The 23,079-nt window shown below is 35.9% G+C and overlaps 1 protein-coding gene across 1 annotated transcript in view; it reads right to left on the bottom strand.

Annotated features, from left to right (window-relative positions):
* Positions 1–23,079, bottom strand: part of LOC136025006 (ornithine aminotransferase, mitochondrial-like) — an 87,617-nt gene that overhangs the window by 21,223 nt on the left and 43,315 nt on the right. The window contains exon 4 of the mRNA XM_065700632.1: positions 7,322–7,545. Within this exon, the coding sequence (XP_065556704.1) occupies positions 7,322–7,545 (224 nt within the window). The remainder of the gene's footprint in view (positions 1–7,321; positions 7,546–23,079) is intronic.

Genomic DNA, 23,079 nt, shown 5'->3' with positions numbered 1-23,079 from the left:
ACAGTCCTTGTTGCAGGCCATAAGTTCATGCAAAGGACGCTAGTGAGGTACATTTGGATTATTTGGCAGTTAATGGAGGTGGAAAGCGAAGTTTACTAAGGTATATTTTAACTGTTTAAAGAGGCAATATCCTGTAATACTTAAGGGGGACAGAAATTTTGAGAGGGTTAATGAACATTTGAAGATTGGTGTTACAGATTTACAAAATGACACAGAATCTGAAGAGGGGCAACATAAAGATAAAAAGGGGGTAATATATTCAGTAAGGGCTCTATCCATTGAATCGGTGAAGCGCTGGGTATGGCTTCTTTAAGAACCTTCCACAGAGCCCGATTCAATTGGACATTTCATTCCAATTAGAAATATTAGTTGGGTTCTAAGTGAGGGTAAAAAGGGGCGTAATGAGGCGTGCTATTATTGTCCATTGTGTCTTTCTAGATTCCGTCCAAAATTAAAACTAAAACATCACTTGAGGCACTGTAAGTATCATGAGTAATAGTCTGTGGAGATGGTTTTGGGCGACAAAGCCATCTCACATATTAAGAATTTCAAAATTTGCTCTTGCAGAGCATTTTCAAAATTGCAGGTGGCGTTAGATATCGAGACCAAACTCATGGACCCTAAAATACAAAGAATATAGTAGCACGAATGATTCGTGTCATGCAATCAATAGAAAAATCTCTGCTCATAACAATGATGCATTCCACTTTAACTATTCAATGGAACATTGTAGAATTTACATAAGCTCTCTCAGCGAGAATGGAATGGTTCATCTCAACAATAATCTCAACAATAATCTGAAATTGTTCTTTGTTTTAAACAGAATAAATTAATGGTAAAAGTGCTGGAACCATCGGTGGGATGGAACGTGTTATTTTAGCAGACTATCCACACGGCTTCTCATCGGACAATTGTATATTTCTATATGCGTCCTTGGTTGGTACATTGAGAGTTGGAAATACCAATGTCCTCCTCCTACGTGTTATTGAACGAAGAACCACTCATGAACATACTCACCACTACAATACAAAGCATCTCCAATATATTCCTGTAAACACTTCGTATTTGGAACTCGTCAGTTAGCATTAGGAATTGAATTAGATTGTGCTTTAGCAATAACAACAGATTTGGCTGTTATTACATGTCATTTTCGACTCATTCAGCGGGATGGCTAATAGAAAAAGTACTTTAGTTTGTCCTGGTATTGATATGCTATGTTACTACTCTTAGAACACGACAATTGGGTCTGGAATGGACTATTACAAGGGTCGTTCGTCAATGTTGGGTTACGGTCTTGACAATTGGTTTGCTAAGTTGTTTCGCTCTGCACTACCCTTGACAAAAATATATTGCCCTGGTTGCCACGGATTTTGCGTCCTCTACACTACACGATTGGGGCTCTGGGATAAAGAAAGGGTTTCACAAAATCTCAGGTTCAGAGCGCGATCCCTCGGCTAGCGATTGAAATCCCAACAAAGTGCGAAAGGTTTAAAAGGGCGAGAAACACCTGATCACTCATCAGTCCCAAACAGATCAGAAACGAAAGACATCATTCTTATAAAAGAAGAAAAAGAAACCAAGAGTAAAAACTGTTAGATCGAAAAAAGATTTCTTTTGCTAGAGACGGCATATTTACCACACAAACAGTCCCATTCCTCAGTCACCTCATCATTGAATCTTTTCAATGTAGAAAATGTTGATGTAAGTGTAAAACATGGCTACCATGAACAATTTTATCCGCAACAACCGTTGTCTGAAAACGTACATTTTAAAAATTTTTCTAGTGAAGACTGTTTCATTTTTTGACTTCAACATTTATAGATTTAGATGTCATTGTCAAAAAAGTCTAAGAATGAAAAACCAAGTGCTGCCGAAGGGTTATTCTATGAAAATTGGGTACTACACAATTTGTTTAAACAAATAAGTGACTACATAAATGGAACGTTGATGAGTACGAGCAACAATCTTTCTAACAACACAAGTTACATATAATTCATGTTGATGACTCTAGAGTCCAGTAAGAAATTGAGGGGTTTAGCTACTGGATGTGAATGTAAAACAGACGCTAACACTATCAATATACTTAGAAAGGCGACAACTAGTGATTTACACTTGCTTGGGAAAATAAGTCATGAAATATTAAATATACCCCAATGAATAACTCCAAATGTTAAGATTGATATAAAGTTACAACTTGCCCCGTCCAATTTTATTTTGCGAAAAGGTACCTGCCACTGCACCTGACGCAACAGTCTCTCTTACTCCGGCAATGCTTCATGTACGGAAACGATAGGTTATAAGTTCTATTGCTTTGGCAATTTAAAAATTAAGAGCTAGAGGAAATTATATCAAACTGTTCGTTCCGCTCACAATTACGAATCAACGACATATAGCAATAGGTTCACGTACCTACACACACTCTTTATTTATTAATGGCGAAGCTCCTTCGAAACTTGCTTTGGATTTTGATTAAACAAAAAAAACAAGTTTTTTTTTAAATGAAAGTAAGGAGCGACATTAAAACTTAAAACGAACAAAAATTACTCCGTATATGAAAGGGGCTTTTCCTCCTCAACGCCCCGCTCTTTACGCTAAAGTTTGACTATTTCTCTTAACTCTACATTTTAAAACAGTAAAAAATTTAGCGTAAAGAGCGGGGCGTTGGGGAGGAAAAGCCCCTTTCATATACGGAGTAATTTTTGTTCGTTTTAAGTTTTAATGTCGCTCCTTACTTTAATTTTAAAAAAAATATTTTTTTGTTTCATTTCTGGACGTTTTTTAATTAATGCATTTTTTCTATCTTGGCTCTCCACGCATAAATAATTAAAACGAAATTTGCATATTAATTTTTTTGGGGGCTAAATGGCTTTTTCATAGTTTTAATCGGAAGATTTTGAAAAAAAAGGAGCGAGAGAGGAGGCCTTGTTGCCCTCCAATTTTTTGATTACTTGAAAAGGCAACTATAACTTTTAATTTTTTACGAACGTTTTCATAAGTAAAAAATATTAGTAACTTATGAATTAACTTACCTAGCGAACTTCTATATTCGTATGTTTTTATTGCCTATATGAGCGGGCTCACCCCTCGTCGATACCTCGCTCTTTACACTAAAGCTTAAATTTTGTACCAATTCCTCAAGAATGACCCCTGAATCACAAAGGCCGTAGAATAAATAGTTGAAATTACTAGAAATACTTTAGCGTAAAGAGCGAAGTATTACGAGGAGGTAAACCCCTCATATGCGTAATAATTTCTGTTCGTTTTAAGTTTTAATGCTGCTTCTCACTTTCAGTAGAAAAAACTTTTCATATTTATTTTTTCATTGTTTTTTTAAATAATGCTAGAAAATCCTGCGCCCCCTCCATTGAACCATTACAGTAAGCCCCCTCCAGTAACCATTACTATATGTAAACACAGGTCAAAGTTTGTAACTTGCAGCCCCTCCCGAAGCGACTACGGGGGAGTAAGTCGTCCCCAAAGACATAGTTATTAGGTTATTCGACTATGGTGAATAAAATGGCTCAGAATTTTGATCTTGTGACTTTGGGGAAAAATGAGCGTGAAAGGGGGCCTAGGTGCCATCCAATTTTTTTAGTCACTTAGAAAGGGCACTAGAACTTTTAATTTCCGTTATAATGAGCCCTTTTGCGACATTTTAGGACCACTGAGTAAATACGATTACCCCTGGGGAAAAAAAACAAAAAAAACAAATAAACACGCATCCGTGATTTGTCTTCTGGCAAAAATGCTAAATTCCACATTTTTGTAGATAAGGGCTTGAAACTTCTACAGTAAGGTTCTCTGATACGCTGAATCTAATGCTGTCATTTTCGTTAAGATCATATGACTTATAGGGGGTATTACCCCCTATTTTCTAAAATGAGGCAAATATTCTCAGGCTCGTAACTTTTGACGGGTAAGACTAATCTTGATGAAACTTATATATCTAAAATCAGCATTAAATGCGATTCTTTTGATGTAACTATTGGCATTAAAATTCCATTTTTTAGAGTTTCGATTACTGTTGAGCCGGGTCGCTCCTTACTACAGTTCGTTACCACGAACTGTTTGAAAGTGTTAGCTATAGGATCATGGTCAAATTCCCCGCACAAATTTGAAATGTTTAGACTTTCATCTCTTGTATGTAAAGTAAATGGAATTCCGCTCTTCAATTTACCCTTTGATAAATTCTACAGGACTCTATTTGAATTGACAATGTAATCCTTAGATCAAGATTCACAACTATTTGAACACGGCATAACCGATACAATATGTGCAAACACTGATGGTATCACTATATTGGACTTGTCTGGTGCTCAAGATATGAGTATTGTCTGTATGGGCACTGTACGTTTAGAGTGTACCTTTACTGAGGCGTTGATGGAGAGTATAGCATTAATCTCACTGAATCAATTTGAAACCTATTGGGAAATTGACCCTGCTGGCAGTGTTTTATTAGACTTTGCACAATGAACAAAAATCAAATAATCAATGTATTCAATTTAGATCCGAACATTTGCCAATACAGAACCTATTTTACACTCTCGGGTTTCCCTGAATTCATAACGCTAACAATATCATGATCTATCGCCACTCGCTTAAATTTACGATCCTCGAGAACAAATCGGTTTCTTTGTTAGTTTCTTCGATACTTTAAAAACGAATTTGGGCTATATATTTGCACGTTAGGAGGGGGGGGGTATAGCCGGTCATATTATGTGCATATTATGAAGTAAGGATTTTATTCTGACTACAAACTGTCCAAATACTTTACCCATCTCCTTATGTGCAAATATATAGCCCAAATTATATATATCCCATCTATTCTGTCACTTGTCTTTCTCTTGTCACACGCCAAGCTAAAAGAAACTGACGAACTTGAGTGAGTGGCGTGTAATACACAGTACCAAAATTCCTTCCCCCTACGAAAAAAAAACTCTAATAAAATTCTCGAACTTAGAAAGCCTTATTTTCCAAGGGGTATTTTCCGCGGAGGGTGGTATTTTCCGGGGGAGTTTCCCTGGGGATATTTTCCGGGAGGGGGGGGGGGTAAGCACTGGGGGTACTTTCCAGGGGGAGGGGTAAACGCCGGCCACCATGAAAATCATAGCACAGGAAAATCGAAACACCCCGATACCATGGCTTATTTCAAATTTAGACATATAGCGATCGATCCGGCCTATCAACAGCTCACTTGCAAGAAAAGTGTTTTTAAAACCTCAAATAAAACCGTTTTTCATTGAAGCAGGTCAAATTTGTACAAACTACTGAAATGTTCCATTTATTAATGAGAATTTTTGCCTGTCAATTTTGATTTGTAAAACAAAACTGACATTTTTTTTAATTGACAGGATTGACAGGAATAAATAACAGAGCTTTTCACAAGACAATCTGATCAAGTCCACTTATATAATTTTAACAAGTTTTAGCGTTAATACACTTGATTAACTCTTAACTGTACACAGTTCCACAGTTAACTGAAACAGTTAACAGAAGGGACGTTTAATTAGAATAAGATTCAGCAGAGTTGAAAGTTCCAATAACCATGCTTCTGATGATATGACCCCCACTGTCCCTGGAGAAAGGTTATTAAGTATGCAATTTGCCCCTTATTGACACAGCATTTTATACTGGGAAACTTTTTTACAATTACTAAAAAACTTTACCGTGAAGAGCAAGGGATTGAGGAGGGGGCAGCCCCTTCAGGTACGAAATAATTTATGTTCGTTTAAAGTCTTAATGCTGCTCCTTACTTTCACTTGAAAAGACTTACTTTTATTTAATTAATTAACAAATGGAGCTGCTAGTTTTAATACAATAGCTTTGAGCTTCAATGTAAATTTCACCGCCATTTTAGCAAACGATTGTAGCTGATATTCTTATTATCATTGTTCTCTATCCATTTCTCTATCCATTTCTCTCTCTCTCTCTCTCTCTCTCTCTCTCTCTCTCTCTCTCTCTCTCTCTCTCTCTCTCCTCTCTCTCCTCTCTCTCTCTCTCTCTCTCTCTCTCTCTCTCTCTCTCTCTCTCTCTCTCTCTCTCTCTCTCTCTCTCTCTCTCTCTTCTCTCTCTCTCTCTCTCTCTCTCTCTCTCTCTCTCTCTGTCTGTCTCTCTCTCTCTCTCTCTCTCTCTCTCTCTCTCTCTCTCCTCTCTCTCTCTCTCTAGTTCTAATCATATCTGCAATAGGAGTACAGATATGCAAAGAAACGAACTTTCTGCTTTTTTTTTACACCGACTTTAAAAAAAATATAAGAAATCTTACTTTAATCAGTAAAAAAAAAAATCTTACTTTTAGTAGGAGCAGCAAAGGAAAAAATGTCATTTATATTAAAGCAGCCATGTTAAATGAAAAATATTTGATATGAAAATTTACCAGATGTAATATTAGAACACATCCATTAAAGTAAATCTCGAATTAATAATAGTTGACATTATAGTACAGCATAGAGCAGTAATAACTAAATTCAAAGAAAAAAAGACTGATCCAGAAACAGAATAACCCTGAAGTAAGTCTAAAATAGTGTTATGAAAAGTATGCTATGGGCGGCAGTGATGCCGGATGTAGGAAGTAATTATGCTTTCTATCAATACAACCAATGCGTTATATTCATCCTCAACAATGAATGAAGAAATGATTATTTACTAAACCCAACTTAAAAAATAAAACACACAAACAAAAAACAATAATAGCAAAAGAAGTTGAAGGTCACATAAAATTTATCTCAGAATTTGCAGGGCAACTGACAAAATTTGTAATAGAATAATTACCCGAATACTAGGCTTCAAGAATTTGGATTGTAGACAAAATGTTTTCTTTTCAATATTTTAACTTTAGAAAAAAACATTTCAAAATCTACACACTAAAGTGGGACTCGTGACTGTTGAGATGGAATCTGTTTCACATCAAACTTCGCAAAGTTTTGCATGAAACTTGCATTTTTAAGATTTTGGCCAACTCCCTCAAGAAAACCATGTATAAGCACCTTTCTATGCTAAACTCAACAATGCTAAACTGCTGCTGCGACATAGAACATTCAGTAACGCCCCATTTTGGAAATTATTTTTTGGCGATTCGGTTCATTATTCTCATACTTTTTCATAGACGCAGAAGATATCACTAAATGGTTCAGCAAATGTAGCGTACAATAAATGATGTCAACTCAGTCGGTACTACATTATAAGAAGAATATATGTGGCAAATTTTTATAAATTTTATTCGAATAAATAAGAACAGAAAAATAGGCAGACTATTTAAGTTTATAGAGAGATTACCGAAAAAAGAAGAAAAAAATCTTTCATTAGCCAGTACTGTTTTACTTACTTCAAGGGCAGCAAGATCGTTATATGGAACTATTTCGTATCCGGGTAAGAAGGGACCAAAGCCTTCATAGCTGCTTGGATCCGTTGAGCTAGATATAGCCGCCAAAGTCCTACCCCAAAAGTTTCCCTCGGCAAAAATGATTTTTGCTTGATTATTGGGAATTTTTTTGACATTGTAAGCCCATTTTCTGGCTAATTTACAAGCTGTTTCACCTCCTTCGACACCTGAAAGATTTCAAAATTACAATAAAAATATCTATACATAAGCACAAATCACACAACTTGGTCGGACTTTTCGACAGTATTTAAATTAAATCTTCAATTCCCATAAACAGGGTTGTCTAGCTATTAAGAAATTAATTCATAGTCTATTGAAGATTAGGATCTAGGCACCCCTCCCCGGAAATTTCCCCCTGGATTATTCCATCCATTTCCCCCGTACACATTCGATCATAATTTTGATAACAATTTTGTTCAAAATAGTCAGGAGGTCAAATAACTAAGCCTCCGTGTTTAATCAAACCCCTTCCAGCCCCCGGGGCAAGGACTTTAAGCTATGCAAGTTGCCTATTGTTAAGATACTAGGTCTTTATGAGGAGGCTGGTCGAATAAACTTTGAAGGAGTGCAGATGCCTCAAAGGGTGCATTTTAATGCCAAAACCTCCTAAATTCCTAACTCTCATTGAGCCTTCAGGTAAATACAGTATTAATTCTACGGAGGGAGCGGGGGGAGTAGTTAGAAATTGATATTTAATCCCCTTGATTTTTGGGAATATTTCTGGTCCACGCGGTCATTATGAAACTAAAGAATAACATTAACCTCAAAATTTAGCATCCCCTTCGTAGTCAAAGAAACTTCAGAGGATGCTCTTGGATCGGAAATCGAGAGTTCTGGTCCTATTTATAAGTCGAAAGTGATTGGAGACCAACCAGCCCCTGTCCTAAAGCTGTCTTTAATGTCTGGTCCTTTTGTTACCCCTTGGGAGTAGGGACATCTAATCGACATTTTGAGGTAAATATTTGGAACTTTCTCTGCAGCTGGTCAATTTTACGTGTGGGGAAACATTTCATGGGGGTGGGGTTGAATTATCCAGTGGGAAGACACCGGCTCCCAGAAATTTGTATGTGATAAAATATAAGTAGGTAGAGCATCAACAACCCAAAATGTTTGGTGGTGGGAGGGGAAATCCATTTTTGCCAAGGGGCTGATCATTTACGCCAACTTAGAATGAGAGTTCGGTGAAAAACCTGTAGAACCGGCAAAATGCAAGAAAATGACGGCTCTTAGCGCAACCATTTAACAACCTTAATTGTGTTTTTTTACAAACTGATGGAGCACATAAAGGGCTGATGAGAGCAAGTAATATCTCAGTTAACAGGGTACCTAAATTGGTCCATGTTTTTTTTATCACTAAGCAAAATAAATTTATACAAAAGAGTAAAAAACAAAAAAAAAAAAAAAAAAAAAAAAAAAAAAAAAAAAAAAAAAAAAAAAAAAACAAAAAAGAAACAACTAAAACAGAAAGAGGTATTTGGAGTATACGTTCAGAATCATGTTTTTACAGATATGATACTGAAAAGACTGCATTAGAGCAACCAAAGTTAAAACTAAACTTAATTTTAGAAAGAATTCTAAAATAAAAACAAAAATGAGTCACAAAACTAGACACACACTTGATCCCAAACCAAACAAAGCTTTTGAAAAAAGCCAACATTATCTACCTATGTAACAGCTACACACCTTATTAATTGGTAAGTGTCTGTAACTAAACCCACGCATGCATAGTACAAAAGGTAGCTGAAGCCTAAAGGCAAGCATATTCTCGGGATCATGGTTGCAGCATTACCTGTAACCTAGTAAAGAGCAAACCACAGCCCATAGTAACCAGAATTTAAAAAGCTCATTTAAAAATAAAACTACGTAGTGAAAAAAAAGGTCATCAGATACTTATTTAGGAATGGTAACTATTATTTCGATTCGTCTCAAAAGTAGAAGTTTATTCCGAAAAGATATTTACGGTGATTTAAAAAAAGAGCCTGAAACCCGTCAAAAATGGCGTCAGATCAAAATGAGAAGTGTACCACAGGAACCAGCATGGTCGAAAACCCTGTTCAGGGAAACTACAATCCTCCTCCTTGAATAACAATAACATTTACTTTTCTGCATGGGTAGCACTGATCTGCCTCCCGTTTTTTTCTACCAGGGCTAGCGGGTGACTAGAGCATCATAGAAAGATTTGTAATGGCTCATTCGAACGGAAATTAAATTTTCTAGTGCCCTTTTTAAGTGACAAAAAAGATTGGAGGGCAGCTAACCTCCCTCCCCCGGAGTCGTCGGATCAAAAATTAGAGATATACGTTTTGTTCAGCATACTTTAAAGGTCTAATAACTATAATTTTGGTGATGATATGGCCCTCTATAGTTCCTGGGGAAAGAACTGTAGGTGGTATCGGGTGTATTGGTAGCGGGCGTATTAGTATCCCAGGTATTAATATCGCGCGTACCGGTATTGGGTGTTTTTTTTTTTTTTTTTTTTTTTTTTTAATCACAGTTTTGTGCCTTCTAGAATGGTTGCAGCAGTAGCTGCAACACAGTAAAGAGCAAACCATAGCCCCTTGTAATGAAAAGTGGAAAAACAAATAAAAAAAAACTGTCTGGTGAGAATAAATTACCATCTAACACTGATTCAGGAATGGTAACTATTACTTCCATTAATCTTAAAAGCTAAAGTTTACTACGAAAATAAATTTATGGTGACTTTAAAAAGATCCTGAAACTCATCGAAAATGGTGTCAGAACAAAATAAAAATTGTGCCATAGGAATCAGTATGGCCAAAAATGTTGTATCATGGTTGCAGCAGCAGCTGCAATCTAATAAAGATTTAATCACAGTCCATAGTAACCAAAAGTTGAAAAACGAATTTCGAAAAAAAATGCATTGTGAGAAAAAAAAAATGTCACCTACCACTGAATCAGGAATGGCAACTATTATTTTGGTTCGCTTTAAAATTGCAAATTTATTTGAAACCCCTCAAAAATGGCGTCAGATCAAAATAAAAAGTGTACCATTGGAATCAGCATGGTCGAAAACTTTGTATAGGGAAATCACAGTCCAACAGCTTGAACAACAAGGAAAACCACTTTTTGTATGGGTAGCACTGATCTGTCTCCCGTTTTCTACGTTTTTTTAGGCCTAGCGGGTTATCAGAACATCATAGAGAAATGTTTAATGGCTTATTTATAAGTTATTTTTCCTACCTACGTGCTTTTTAGAAATTTCCCCATCTACAAGTGCCAGATGGCATTAAAAATGGCACTTTTGATGCCATGTCTTAAGTGGATGAGCTGGGGCTAGTGGACTGCAAAAACTTTTTAGAGAGGTGTTTAATGGCTCATTTTAAAGCTATTACTCATATCTACGTTCTTTAATCAATTCTAACATCCATAAGTGCCATATAGCACTAAAAACGACACTTTTGGTGCCCCTTCTTATGTGGAAATACTTGGAAGCATAAACAGTACCATTGTAATAATTATGGTGCAAACCCTTAACTGGAAGTTTATAAGAACTTCTCACGTATACTTCTCCTCCCAACCCTCTTAGTAAGTTTCATAAATCGTCTGCTCACCTTATCTTATGCTTCTAAGGTTATTGCGAAAACAAATTTATGGTGGTCTCGAAAAAAAGCCAGAAATCCTCAAAATGGTGTCAACATTTCGTGATTATGCAGCTTTTGCAGCTTTCCACTGCCATGTTCTCTAGGGGATGGTATCTTCAAACATGAACGTTTTTGGACAAATACCAGAGATATACAAGATTAATAGGAAACATTTTTTAGAATTATTTAGAATTCTAACAAATTGTCAGAGATTGAATTAAAAAGAAACATGTTTTTCAGCTGCAAGTTGATGTGTTTTCAGCTGCGAGTTGTTTCTACATTCAATGTAAATAAAAAAAAACGGGCACAGATTAATTAAAAAAAGGGATGTAAAGAGCGAAGTTGAAACTAAAACAAACAAAAATTATTACTTCACAGCTTATCTAACATGTATAGACAAATCTAGAGCAAATAAATCAACTGGTAATATTTCCCTATGTTTGTAGGATTACAAAAAAACTAGCGCTTTAATGAAAACACAAAAACGAAGCATAAAAAAACACGAATATTGATTCGGGATTCAAAAGTTAGTACATAGCCTCACAACAACAAACTAATCTATTATGTTTGTCATAGTCATGGGAGCCAGCAGGGGAGGGCAAGGGTGGTCATGCCCCCCCCTGGAAATTTGGAACTATAAAGTAATGATAAAAAAAAAACAAAGGAAAGAGAGCAGAATAGAGAAAACCCATGGAAAAAATGTGTGTTGCCCCATTGTTGGCTGCCTGCCAATAGATTTTGATCCTTAATAAGGAGAACATAAGTTCTAATTTTTAACTGATTGACCCCTTTCCAGTTTTCCACAAACAATTTCCTACAAAACTTGGTTGGAGTAACAGAAAAAAAAAATCAAATTCTTCATAGTAATGAATGGTAAGTAACTAACGATCCTTGTCAGTAACGACAATGTAAGAGCCTAAATATTGATAACAATAAATCAAAGAATCAGATTTTTATGGTGATCCTAAATAAGTATTTGTTTATTAGTAATTCACGCAGTTATAAGTACACAAGAAAGTTCGTATAATTAATGAAAACACAAGGAAAACAGCTTAATAAGGGACAATTTACATCACTACAATTTAATAAGGGAGTGATTGTATTTATCTAGTTGTCACTTTGAAAAAGATTTAAATTTTTACGATTATGAAGTATAAAGGTGTCAAATATATTGTTTTTTTGTATTCAAGATTAAATTAAAATGTTGAATTAAAAAATTTTATTTGATTTCCTTAATTTTAATTTTACGCTTTACTCTGAACGAACTACTTCGATAATGTGTTACTTTTTACAAATATTGAGTCTAAAGGTATTGAATATTTTGGTTTTTACTTACTTTTTTTATTTATTTACTTTTACTTTAATTGATATACTTTTTCCATTACCTTTTGAAAAATGTTTGTCTCTAAGCTTCATTAAATGAAACAAGTTTTATCAACTGTAAGTAAGGAGCAACATTGCAACTTAAAACGAACAGAAATTATAACGTATATAACGGGATTGCCCCCTTCTCAACACCTCGCTCTTCACGCTACAGCTTTCGTACTTGTTAATTTTTAATGTTAATCCTCACTTTTAGCGAAAAAACTTATTTTTTTCATAATTAATTTCAGATCATTTTTTAAATAAAGCCAGGATATCTGGCTCCACCTCCACGGAAAATCTCCTCCCCACAGAGATATCCTCTGGACAATTCAATCCTGGCGAAAATTTACTCCGGACAATTACCTTTAACATCTGCACGTGTAAAATTGAATCGGTAAAGACAAAGCAAGACATATAAAGAAATTTCGTATAGGAATTCTGGCAAATTGAACCAGTATAAAATCTCCCTGGAAGCTTCCAGGGAAATTTTTTCCTTGAAAAATTTCAATGAAACTTTACAGTTTCATGAAATGTAATTAAACAAATAGAAAAGGTTTTTCAGCTAAAGTAAGGAGAAACTTATCAACTTAAAACAAGTTGAAACTGCTCTGTATATGAGAGGGACTGCCCTCTCATTCCTTGCTCATTAAACAAAAGTATTTAATAGTGCTTTGGAAAATCTTTTTTTCAATTGCAAATATTCTTTAAAATTTGAACAAAAGCCAAACTTCATGGTAAAGAGTAAGGAGCTAAGGAGGAGACGGCATCCTTCATATAAAGTATAATATGTGTCAAATCTGTTCCTTGCTTTCAGTTGAAAAGCTCTTTTTTTCATTTAATTTCTGATTGTTTTCCAGATCATACCCATGCCAAATCAGATATAACTTGAGGTACTGGTCCCTTAAATCCCTGGTTAATTACTTTTAAAATGTGTAAGTCAATAATTGTACGTTGATTAGCCTAATACCGTCCTACGTTTAAATTTGCAATTTCCATTTTGGATAAAATTTGAATATCCTTAAAAAATTGGCGATGAATAGTAATTTCGGTAAAAAGTGCTCTTAATATTACTACTAAAGAATTTCGGACAGATGAAAAGGAGTATTATTGTTTGTATGGATGGAGATTCTGTTAGACTTCTGATCTTCTACATTAAAAATAAATAATTATCTTAAAACGTGCAAAGTCATTAAACACCATAAAAAATAATGGATTGATTTATCAGGAAACATCTTGGTCTCACCTAGTATTACTCGAGACGGAGAAAAAATAAACCATAATACAAACTCCAAGAATCCGGTTATTTCTCTCTATACAACGAAGAATTTTAAATTATGAAAAAAATTCTAAAGCGAGTCTTTAGTCCTAATTAAATAAAAAAAAACGAGTTTTCTTTTTAAGTGAAAGTAAGGAGCTACATTAAAACTGAAAACGAACAGAAATTACTCCGTATATGAAAGAAGCTGTTCCCTCCTCAAATCCCCGCTCTTTGCGCTAAAGTTTGACTCTTTCTCTCAAATCTACTTTTTGAAACAGTGAAAAACTTAAATTTGATGAAACTTATATATTTTAAATCAGTATAAAAAATCGATTCTTTTGATGTATCTATTAGCATCAAAATCCCATTTTTAAAGTTTCGTTTACTATTGAGCCGGATCGCACCTTACTACAGTTCGTTACCACGAACTGTTTGATACTACCAAGATTAGTTCACTTCGAACTTGCCAACAAAATAATCATTAAGTGTATATATTTATTTCCCATCACAAGAAACAGATGGAGTATAAGATAAAAAAGCAAAAAAACACACTACAAAAGAATACACAAACACAAGAAAAATAAAGAGCAAATGGATATCTAACTACAAAAAACAAAACCTATTGCCTCAAAATAATTGCCCAAGGATGAGTAACAATATTAGAGTTATATCTGGCGATCTGGGCTATGATCGCTTCATTAGGGTCGATAATCCCATACCGACTTGTCACAATACGGTTACTTGTCCATGGTGGAAGCCGTAAGAGGTACTTCGCATATTTATAATATGTAGACCGCAATTCTTTCTTATCTTCCTTTTGGAATATCCTCCAAAAGGGACTTAAATACAGATGATGGGATAGTGCCATTGCATTATACAGATGGGCCGAAATCCGCCGATCAAACTGACGCTTATATACTACAACACGGCTATACGCTAAAGAGATCCGTTTCTATAGATGACCCTGCAAAAGATGACGCGTTTCAAGCAAAGACCGACCAATAGGGATCCCCCAATAAACTATGTATTCGGCAAGCAGAACAGTAGCACCACCCAGCCTAACATCAACAGCAGACCCTTGCTTAGCATTAAACAACATCATCTCTGATTTCTCCTTAGTAAACTGAAGGTCTATTTTTCCATCTTCTACTTGAAACTGGATAGAATTCTCCTCTAAACAGCGAAGGAGGCGGCTCAGATTAAGTACATCGTCTGCATAGCTTATTAACGATAGATCAATCCCTCTCAGAATATATGTCAGATTTGACTTAGGTTGCAGTTTGACGATGCTGTTGTTAAATGCGGTAGGTGATGTAAATACACCCTGCCTTACACCTTTTTTAACGGGAAGCACCGGGTTATTTGTCAGGTTTAGTGTTGTCGATAGCTTAAACTCAGCTTTTAAATTTTGATACATATCATATAAAGGGTTTAACATACATGGGTCAACACCTGCTAGGCCCATATCTAAAATAATCTGTCATGAATTAGTGAATCAAAGACCCTTCTGACATCATGCACAGCGAGAGCTATGCTCTCACTTCTTTTCTCAGCATCTATGAAGGCCGAAACAAGAGCAGAAAGAGCATGGCCACAACCTAGACTAAGCTGAAAACCGAATTGATGGCGAGGAACTGTACATTTTGACCGCAGTTCATCAACAATAAGTGCCTCAAATAACTTACAAAAACTATAGCCACAGTTATTGGTCGGAATAACGAGCACTAGCAGAGTGGCTTTCCCTTTTTAAGCAGAGGAGTTAGTATTCCTATTGAATCAGGCACAATACCCAGGTTAAAAACCATTTGAAAAAGAAGGGTAAGGTGCTCAGGGAACATCTCGCTGCAAAACAGCTGGTGCTGAATTAATATACTATCACAACCACGCGATTTCTTCGCGTAGAATCAACTAGAAATCATCCAGTTTCACACCGAAACTTCTTTGTAGCTGGATATCAGGAGCCGAAAATTCATTTCTATAATGCTGAACCCAATTATCTCGAGATATTGAGGTTATTGTTACATGAGATCTTTCTTTAAACAATGAAGACCAAAGTTTGTTCGGGTGAGTAAGGACAGCCTGAGATGAAGAACGAATAATAGCACTGCGGTGTAGTGAGTTTTTTCGCAAATTTACGTTTACTATGAATTCGAAGCTTATTAACCCAACCGTCTCGTGGACAGCCAGCCTCACGCCAAACCGAAAGCCAAAATTTTGCCGAATTACACGTGATTTGCAGATTAACATTTGCAGACCAGCCAGGTACTTCGGTACCACGCCACACCCGTCTAGACGGTACAGCTGACTGTTCAGCGAGACATAATGCGTGCACAAGCTCACTACAAAAAATATTCAACCGAATCCGTGATTCCGCCGGATATTTCTTTGAACTAATCATCAGCAGATCAAAAGAAACACGGATTTTTGAAGCAAGTTCATCACTAGTCGACTGAAATGAACTTATACACGCACGTTTCCAATCACAAACAAAATAAGGACGCTTCTGGAGCCTTCCAGGAGGAGGCGAAACACTAACATTTAAATCAATATTGAGAAACAACAGAAAGTGGTCTGATGTAAAACTTGAATCAGAAACAAGAGCCTCACTCGATGTAACTGATCGAGTTTGCATAATATGATCTAGGTTTGACACACTTCCCGAATTATGAATATATGAAAAATTTTTATTCTTAGACACGAGTATAAATTCATCACCTAGCAAACCGAGTAACATATTAGCACGATTAGAACTTAAACTGTTGTTGCCGCTCAGGTTTTCAAGATCACAGTTAAAGTCATCTGCTATCAGACACGAAAGTCCATACTTTTTTATTTTATCAATAAACTTCGATAGCCTTGCAATACTTATGGCAAACAGTCTATCTGATTGATCGTCACGATAGTCCGTAGGGAGGTACACGTTCACGATAACCATATCTTGGATTTTGACAGTGAGAAAGTCTAATGCCGAGTCAAACATAGAAGTGGATAGAGAGGATCTAACGCAAGTCGCAAGGCCGCCAAATGGCCGGCAATGAGTGCGAGAGCGTTAGGCTCCGACCGTAAAAACCTGATGGTTTGGTGACAGGTTCAATAAGGTAAGGCTGAGAGAGGTTGCAAAATGTTCCTGGAAACACACAATACCACATCTTGAAAGAAGGTCCTCGATAAAAAAAGGACCGGTTAAGAAGATTTCCATTTAAATTCCGCGTTGCAACTGCATGCTTAGCACAGGCGGGTTCTAGATTCATTTTGGTAGGGAATTCATATTGATTATCGCTTTATTAGCCGGACATCTTATGTTATAGCATGTATGGCCTTTTTTTTAGCATAAAATGCAGAACATAACTTTAGTGCACATATTGTCCTTCGTGGATGTGTGATCAGGAGCACCACAACGACCACATATAAGCGTCAATATGCAATTAGTCGCTAAGTGACCAACTCTATGGCATGAATAACATCTTTTTGGGAGAAATTTGAATTCTTCAGCAGGCAGCTTCTCATAACAGATTCGGACTGAGACTGCAAGAAAGTCTTCGAGATCCTTACTGGTCCCGAAATACAGCTTGAACACTTTGGAGCGCTCAAAGCTACCGATTACTATTGCTTTTAATGCACTTGGAACAAGGGATTCTATATCAGTATGGGTATATGGGTACCCTACGCCTGGAAGTTTAAGAATCGCTTCCCTTAACTGTAGGGGATTGTTAAAAAGCCTTGACCAATTGTCGTTGTTCCTTGCTAATCACGGAGTTGATATTTTTGGGGCTTGTGAGACATTCCTTTCTGAGTCGTCTGCCCCCCTCGCTCGTATAGATGGGTATAAACATTTATTTAAGAAAAGAGAAACACGGAAACACGGTGGTATTAGTATGTTTGTTAAACATGAACTGGCAACTAAAATTATTACGGATTTTGATAACCTTTATGAAGAAATGCTTTTTGAATTTATCCTTGTGGAAATTGAAACTAAGAGTGAAACTCTGCTTTGTTGTGTGTTATATAGACCGCCTTGTGGGTCACCAGCCAAATTTTTGGATTCTCTCGATAAACTGTTATCTTCCATGCTAAGTCGGTATAAAAAACTACTATTTATGGGGGATTTTAACATCGACCTCCTTGCTCCGTCTAAACTCAAACAAGCTCAAAATAATTCTAGCTTAGCAAATGAATTTATTTCTTCATTCCTTAGTACTGGAATGCTTCCTGCATGCCGTATCCCTACTCGCGTCACAGACACTACCGCGTCTTTAATTGATAACCTATTCACCAACCTGGATCTGAAAACATGTGATGTGATTATTTATGATGATTCTGATCATTTTTTAATCCTTTCAGAAGTTACACTTGATAAGCCAAAAGTAGAACATCCTGAACGGAAAACTCGAAAGCTTGATGCAGAATCGATTGAATCTCTTAGAAACCAATTAAATAATTTTAACCGTAGTCCGTGTTTGGATAATCAGGATGTTGATCAAGCAACTAATTATTTTATACAAGAATTTGAAAAGGCTTTTGATCGTGCGTGTCCTGCGAAAACAAGTAAATCAAGACGCCAAGAGCCAAGAAAACCTTGGATCTCTAAAGGGATTGTCCGATCAATTAAAATAAAAAATCAACTTTATAAAATCCGAATAGAGAACCCAAGTGAAGATAACAAGGAAAAATTCAGATTATATAAAAATAATTTAACTAAAGTGATCCGTGCAGCAAAAGCGTCACATTATACGAAACTTTTTGCAGAAGCTTCGAGTTCCCCCAAAAAATCTTGGGAGATTATCCATGGAATTATTGGAAAGAAAAAAATGTCTAAATTTCCTGAATCTATAAATCATGGTCCTGAACTGGTGTCTGATAGACCTGGTATAGCAAACGTGTTTAATAAGCATTTTGCCAATGTTGGTGTACGTACGGTAAAGGAGTCTTTAGCTGCTAATAATTCCGAACAAAGAAATAAGTTTGAAGATTACCTACCTCCATCTTCTTTGTCTTCGCTATTTTTAACGCCGACTTCAAAAGAAGAGCTGATAAACATAGTTAATCTTCTAAAACCTGGTGGAGCTGAAGGGATAGACGGTTCATCTACCCGATTGTTAAAACTAATTATTGCTAATGTAGCTGACCTCCTTGTGCATATTGTGAATATTTGTTTCAGGAGCGGGAAGTTCCCATCATGTTTGAAATCTGCACGTGTTATTGTTCTGCACAAAGGAGGAGACCCTAAAGACCCATCTAATTATAGACCTTTCAATCTAATTCAATCCTTTCCGCGTTTGAGAAAGTTATTGAACGGTGCATTTACAAGAGAGTAAATAATTTCCTAGATAAACACAAATACTTTAGTAAGTCACAGTTCGGTTTTCGGAAAAGCCATTCAACGGAACAAGCTATCCTAGCGGTCACGCAATATATTCATGATGCTCTTGATCGAGGTAAAATTCCAGCATCTATATTTATTGACATAAAAAAGGCATTCGATACAATCTGTCATAAGATTTTACGGAGAAAGCTTGAGAATTGCGGTATTCGAGGACCTGCTAATAACCTGATCATGTCATTTCTGTCTGAGAGAAGCCAGTATGTTGATGCTGATACTACGAGATCTGAACTGATCTCTTTGGATGGACAAGTCGGAGTTCCCCAAGGGTCAATCCTTGGCCCCCTTTTATTTTTAATTTATATTAACGATATTGATAATTCTATGAAAGATCTCGGCCTCACGGTTCTATTCGCGGATGACACAGCCCTCAATATTAGTGGTCCTACTGAACTTGTACTACGTTTAAAAATGAAAGAAGTTTTTACATATCTGCTTGAATGGTTCGCAGCGAATAATTTATGTATTAATACATCTAAAACTAAATTCCTGATTTTCTCTCGGATTTCAAAAGCATTGCCAACTTTTAATTCCCTAACAATTGAAAAATGTGATACTACGATCAGCAGAGTCCACCATCTTCGGTATCTAGGAGTGATAGTTGATTCGAATTTAAGTTGGAAGGAGCACATAAATTGCCTGAGGGTAAAGGTTGCAAGGAACGTCGGTATGATCAGGCTTCTTAAACCTTTTCTCCCTTATGATGCCCTGCGGTGTATTTATTTTTCGCTAATTCATTCTTACTTAAATTACTGTCCTCTTGTATATTTGAATACTTTTCGATCGAATATATTACCATTGATAAGGCAGCAGAATAAAGCTCTCCGAATTCTTAAGCTTTTTGTACCATCTCCTGATTCTTGCCCTAATAAGTCGTCAACTAAAAGTCTTCCTCTTTTTTTGAACATTTTGCCCCTTGAATCTTTTATTGTTTTTCATTCTATTTTATTTAAGAAAAAACATCATTCAAATTCCCTACCTGAATATTTTTATGAATCTGATCTATTTTCTGGAACTAATTCCGATCACGACCATAACACGCGTAATCCTTGTAAAGCCCGGCAACCCTTGATAATTTCAGAAAGATCAAGATTTTCATTGAGAAACACAATATTGAGGGTATGGCAAAGTTATCATAATGTAATCAAACTTGAACTTTCTATTAATATGCTGAAAAACAAAATAAAATCAATGCTCATAGAAAATGTTTAAAGTAAAATGAAAAAAAAATAAATAATAAATGTGTGGTTTATAGCGGTAAATCCCAACTCAGTCTGGTGGTTTGAATCTGGAACCTGGATGGATTATGGTTAATTTATGATATTATTTTATGTTGATGTAGTTATAGCATACAGTTTATTTAATTGTCTGCCATTTGGCCTCGAGCCCTCTCTCTGCCAAATTGGCTTTTTATATTGAAATTATGTAGTAATAAACAGAACTTGAACTTGATTATATGGTATGGGTATATGGGTATGGGGTTCTCTTTGAGTATGGCAGAGACCTCAGGCTTACTAACTTTCATTTTCTCAACGATCTTTTTAGCAGAAGATTTGGAATTGACGAATAGTTTCCAGTCCTGTCTCACCTTTTTTAGCTCACTTATTTCGGCTGAGTTGGGCAGATGCTATCCAAAAACTGCTTACGAGCAACGGGATTATCGAGAAACTTTGGCATTTTAAGAACAACGGCATAGGATGGCTGGGGATTGACTGTTTCAAGATTGGCGGGGCCTGGAACACTACTCGCCGAATGGCAGCAGAGGCTCTGTGCTTTAGCCGTAGACACGAAGTTCTTAAATTCTAGACATAAATCATTTACCTCATTAGTGTCCTTTTCAGATCTAAAACGACAGTCAATCATTGGACTGAGCTCATTGTGCAGAAGTGATGTCAAATTAAACGAAAAAAATTAAGCAGCAATCCTGAAACACTTTATTTTTGTACAGTTAAAATTGTCCTTAAATGGTTTACTTTCAATGTACCAAAACTCCTATATTGTTTTGTGTTTTCAGAAAAGCGCTTGTTTTCTGTAATCCTACAAGAATAGGGAAATACCACCAATTGATTTATTTGCACTAGTTTTGTCGATATATGTTAGAAAGGCTGTGAAGTAATAATTTTGTTCGTTTTAAGTTTCAACTTCGCTCTTTACTTCCCTCGGAAAAAAACTTTGGTTTTTAAAGTTACTATTTCTTATAGCTTAAGAATTCCATTGGTTCCCATTATAAACGTTCTATTTTTCTTCATTTTTATATACCTGAAACCCTGAAGGCAAGCGAGTTATGCATAGGAGTTTGAAGAGATTGCACAAGTCAGCAGCTTTCATTAATAGGTGACGAATTTCATTCCCAATTTAGTGGATATATATTATTTTGTAGTACAGCCTGCTTTGTCTCAAAAGTATACTCTCTTGTGTCCAAGGTCTGGGGGATTGAGTTGAATCTACCAGAAAGCCTCTTCTTCTTTTTTTTGGGAGGGGAATAAGAGGACTTATAATTTTGTGCTCGAGAGAACAGGGCTAAACGTCTTTTCACAGGTGTTCAAACAAAGGGTACATGCTATGGATTTTTGATTTCTCTTTCCAGTTGCCCCACAGGTTCTTTGTTTGATATCTTATGAAACAAAGATCATTTTACTTCCATTCAAATAAATCATAAGTTCAGTCCAATGAATACAATCTAAGATATTGTGCAATGGATGAGTGTGTATTTTGGTCATCGTGAGTTGCGACGCTCTCTACGCCACCAATCCTGCGGCAGGCGTAGAGTCTTAAGTCAATACAATTGTGTAGCCCACACATAAAAACACTAAAGAATAGAAAATGTTTACTGCGATACGATGTCAAATTTTTAAACGAGAGGATTAAGATAGGACATTAAGGGCTCAGAAAGACTTACATGTGATTTGGCGACAAAAGTTAACAGACAAACCAAAAATAACTTCAAAGTCACGGCCGTAAAGCTTTGATTAAAGAGTAAAAAAAGAGAACAGAAACTTCAAACATTTCGTTGCAACCAGCAGGCGAGGACAAGTGGTGTTATCGGTATGAACCAGAAATCAAGCACTAAAACTCTTAATCAAGTCCACTCAAAGGTTTGTTTTGGAGAGGGAGGGGGGTTGACAAGTATAAGAAATTATAGCAAAAACGTCAAGATTTCAGAAGACATGGGCCCAAATTTTTCCTTTGCGTACTTCAATCCTTTGAAAGGAGGTAAAAAAAACAGAAGCAATATTTTTCCGATGGCTCCAATAGATAAAGAACTGTATTATTCATATTTTCGACGTAATACCTTAAATTAATTATTTTTTTTTCAAAAACCTACTGCCTTTCTATGACGAACAAATAAACATTCAAATGGGGATAAGTCCATTAGTTAGACAATGGAAAGAGATGCAAAAGTCTAGATATTTCGATCATATATAAAGGCGATCGTCATCAGCAGAAACGTTAAAGCATTAAAAGTAATATATTTACGCAGAACAAAATAACAACTTCCGGTTCATTTACTAGATTTGTATGAGAGAGTTCAATAACTGGGTTCAACCAAAGTCTTGAGTTGTAAATTTTCTTCTTTAATATTGCCTAAATGTAAGTTGAATTTCTAATGAAGGTGAAGGTGGCAAAATCTTCTTCGTCTTCTAATTGCAAAAATATGTTTTTGAATCTAGTTATATTTTTGATTGGTCACATCTTCCCATAAATACGACATATTTCCGACGCAATACCTTAAATTAGGAATTTTTCCAAGACCAAACTGCCTTTCTATGATGAATAAGTAAACATTAAAATGGAGATAAGTCCAATTATTAGACATTGAAAACAGATAAAAAGTATTATCCATAATATAATATATCAGATTAACCCGAAAAATTGGCCGAATACAAACTAAATAGCTACCGTGTATTTCCAACGTATTATACCTAATAGGTTACACAACAGAATATTGGCTAACTTGAAAAAGTCCTTTTTACTTTTTGATGTTCTGTGTATCAACATCACATCACATGACTGAGCAGTCGACTTTTAACGCATAACTAATCAAAGCGTCTTTTTCCAATAATAAAGTAAATGAAGCATAAATTAACAGGATTTA

Source organism: Artemia franciscana, chromosome 3, assembly GCF_032884065.1.
Source record: "Artemia franciscana chromosome 3, ASM3288406v1, whole genome shotgun sequence".
NCBI classification, from domain to species: domain Eukaryota; kingdom Metazoa; phylum Arthropoda; class Branchiopoda; order Anostraca; family Artemiidae; genus Artemia; species Artemia franciscana.
Note: the sequence above shows the minus strand (reverse complement) of the source record. Positions and strands in the feature narration are given on the sequence as shown.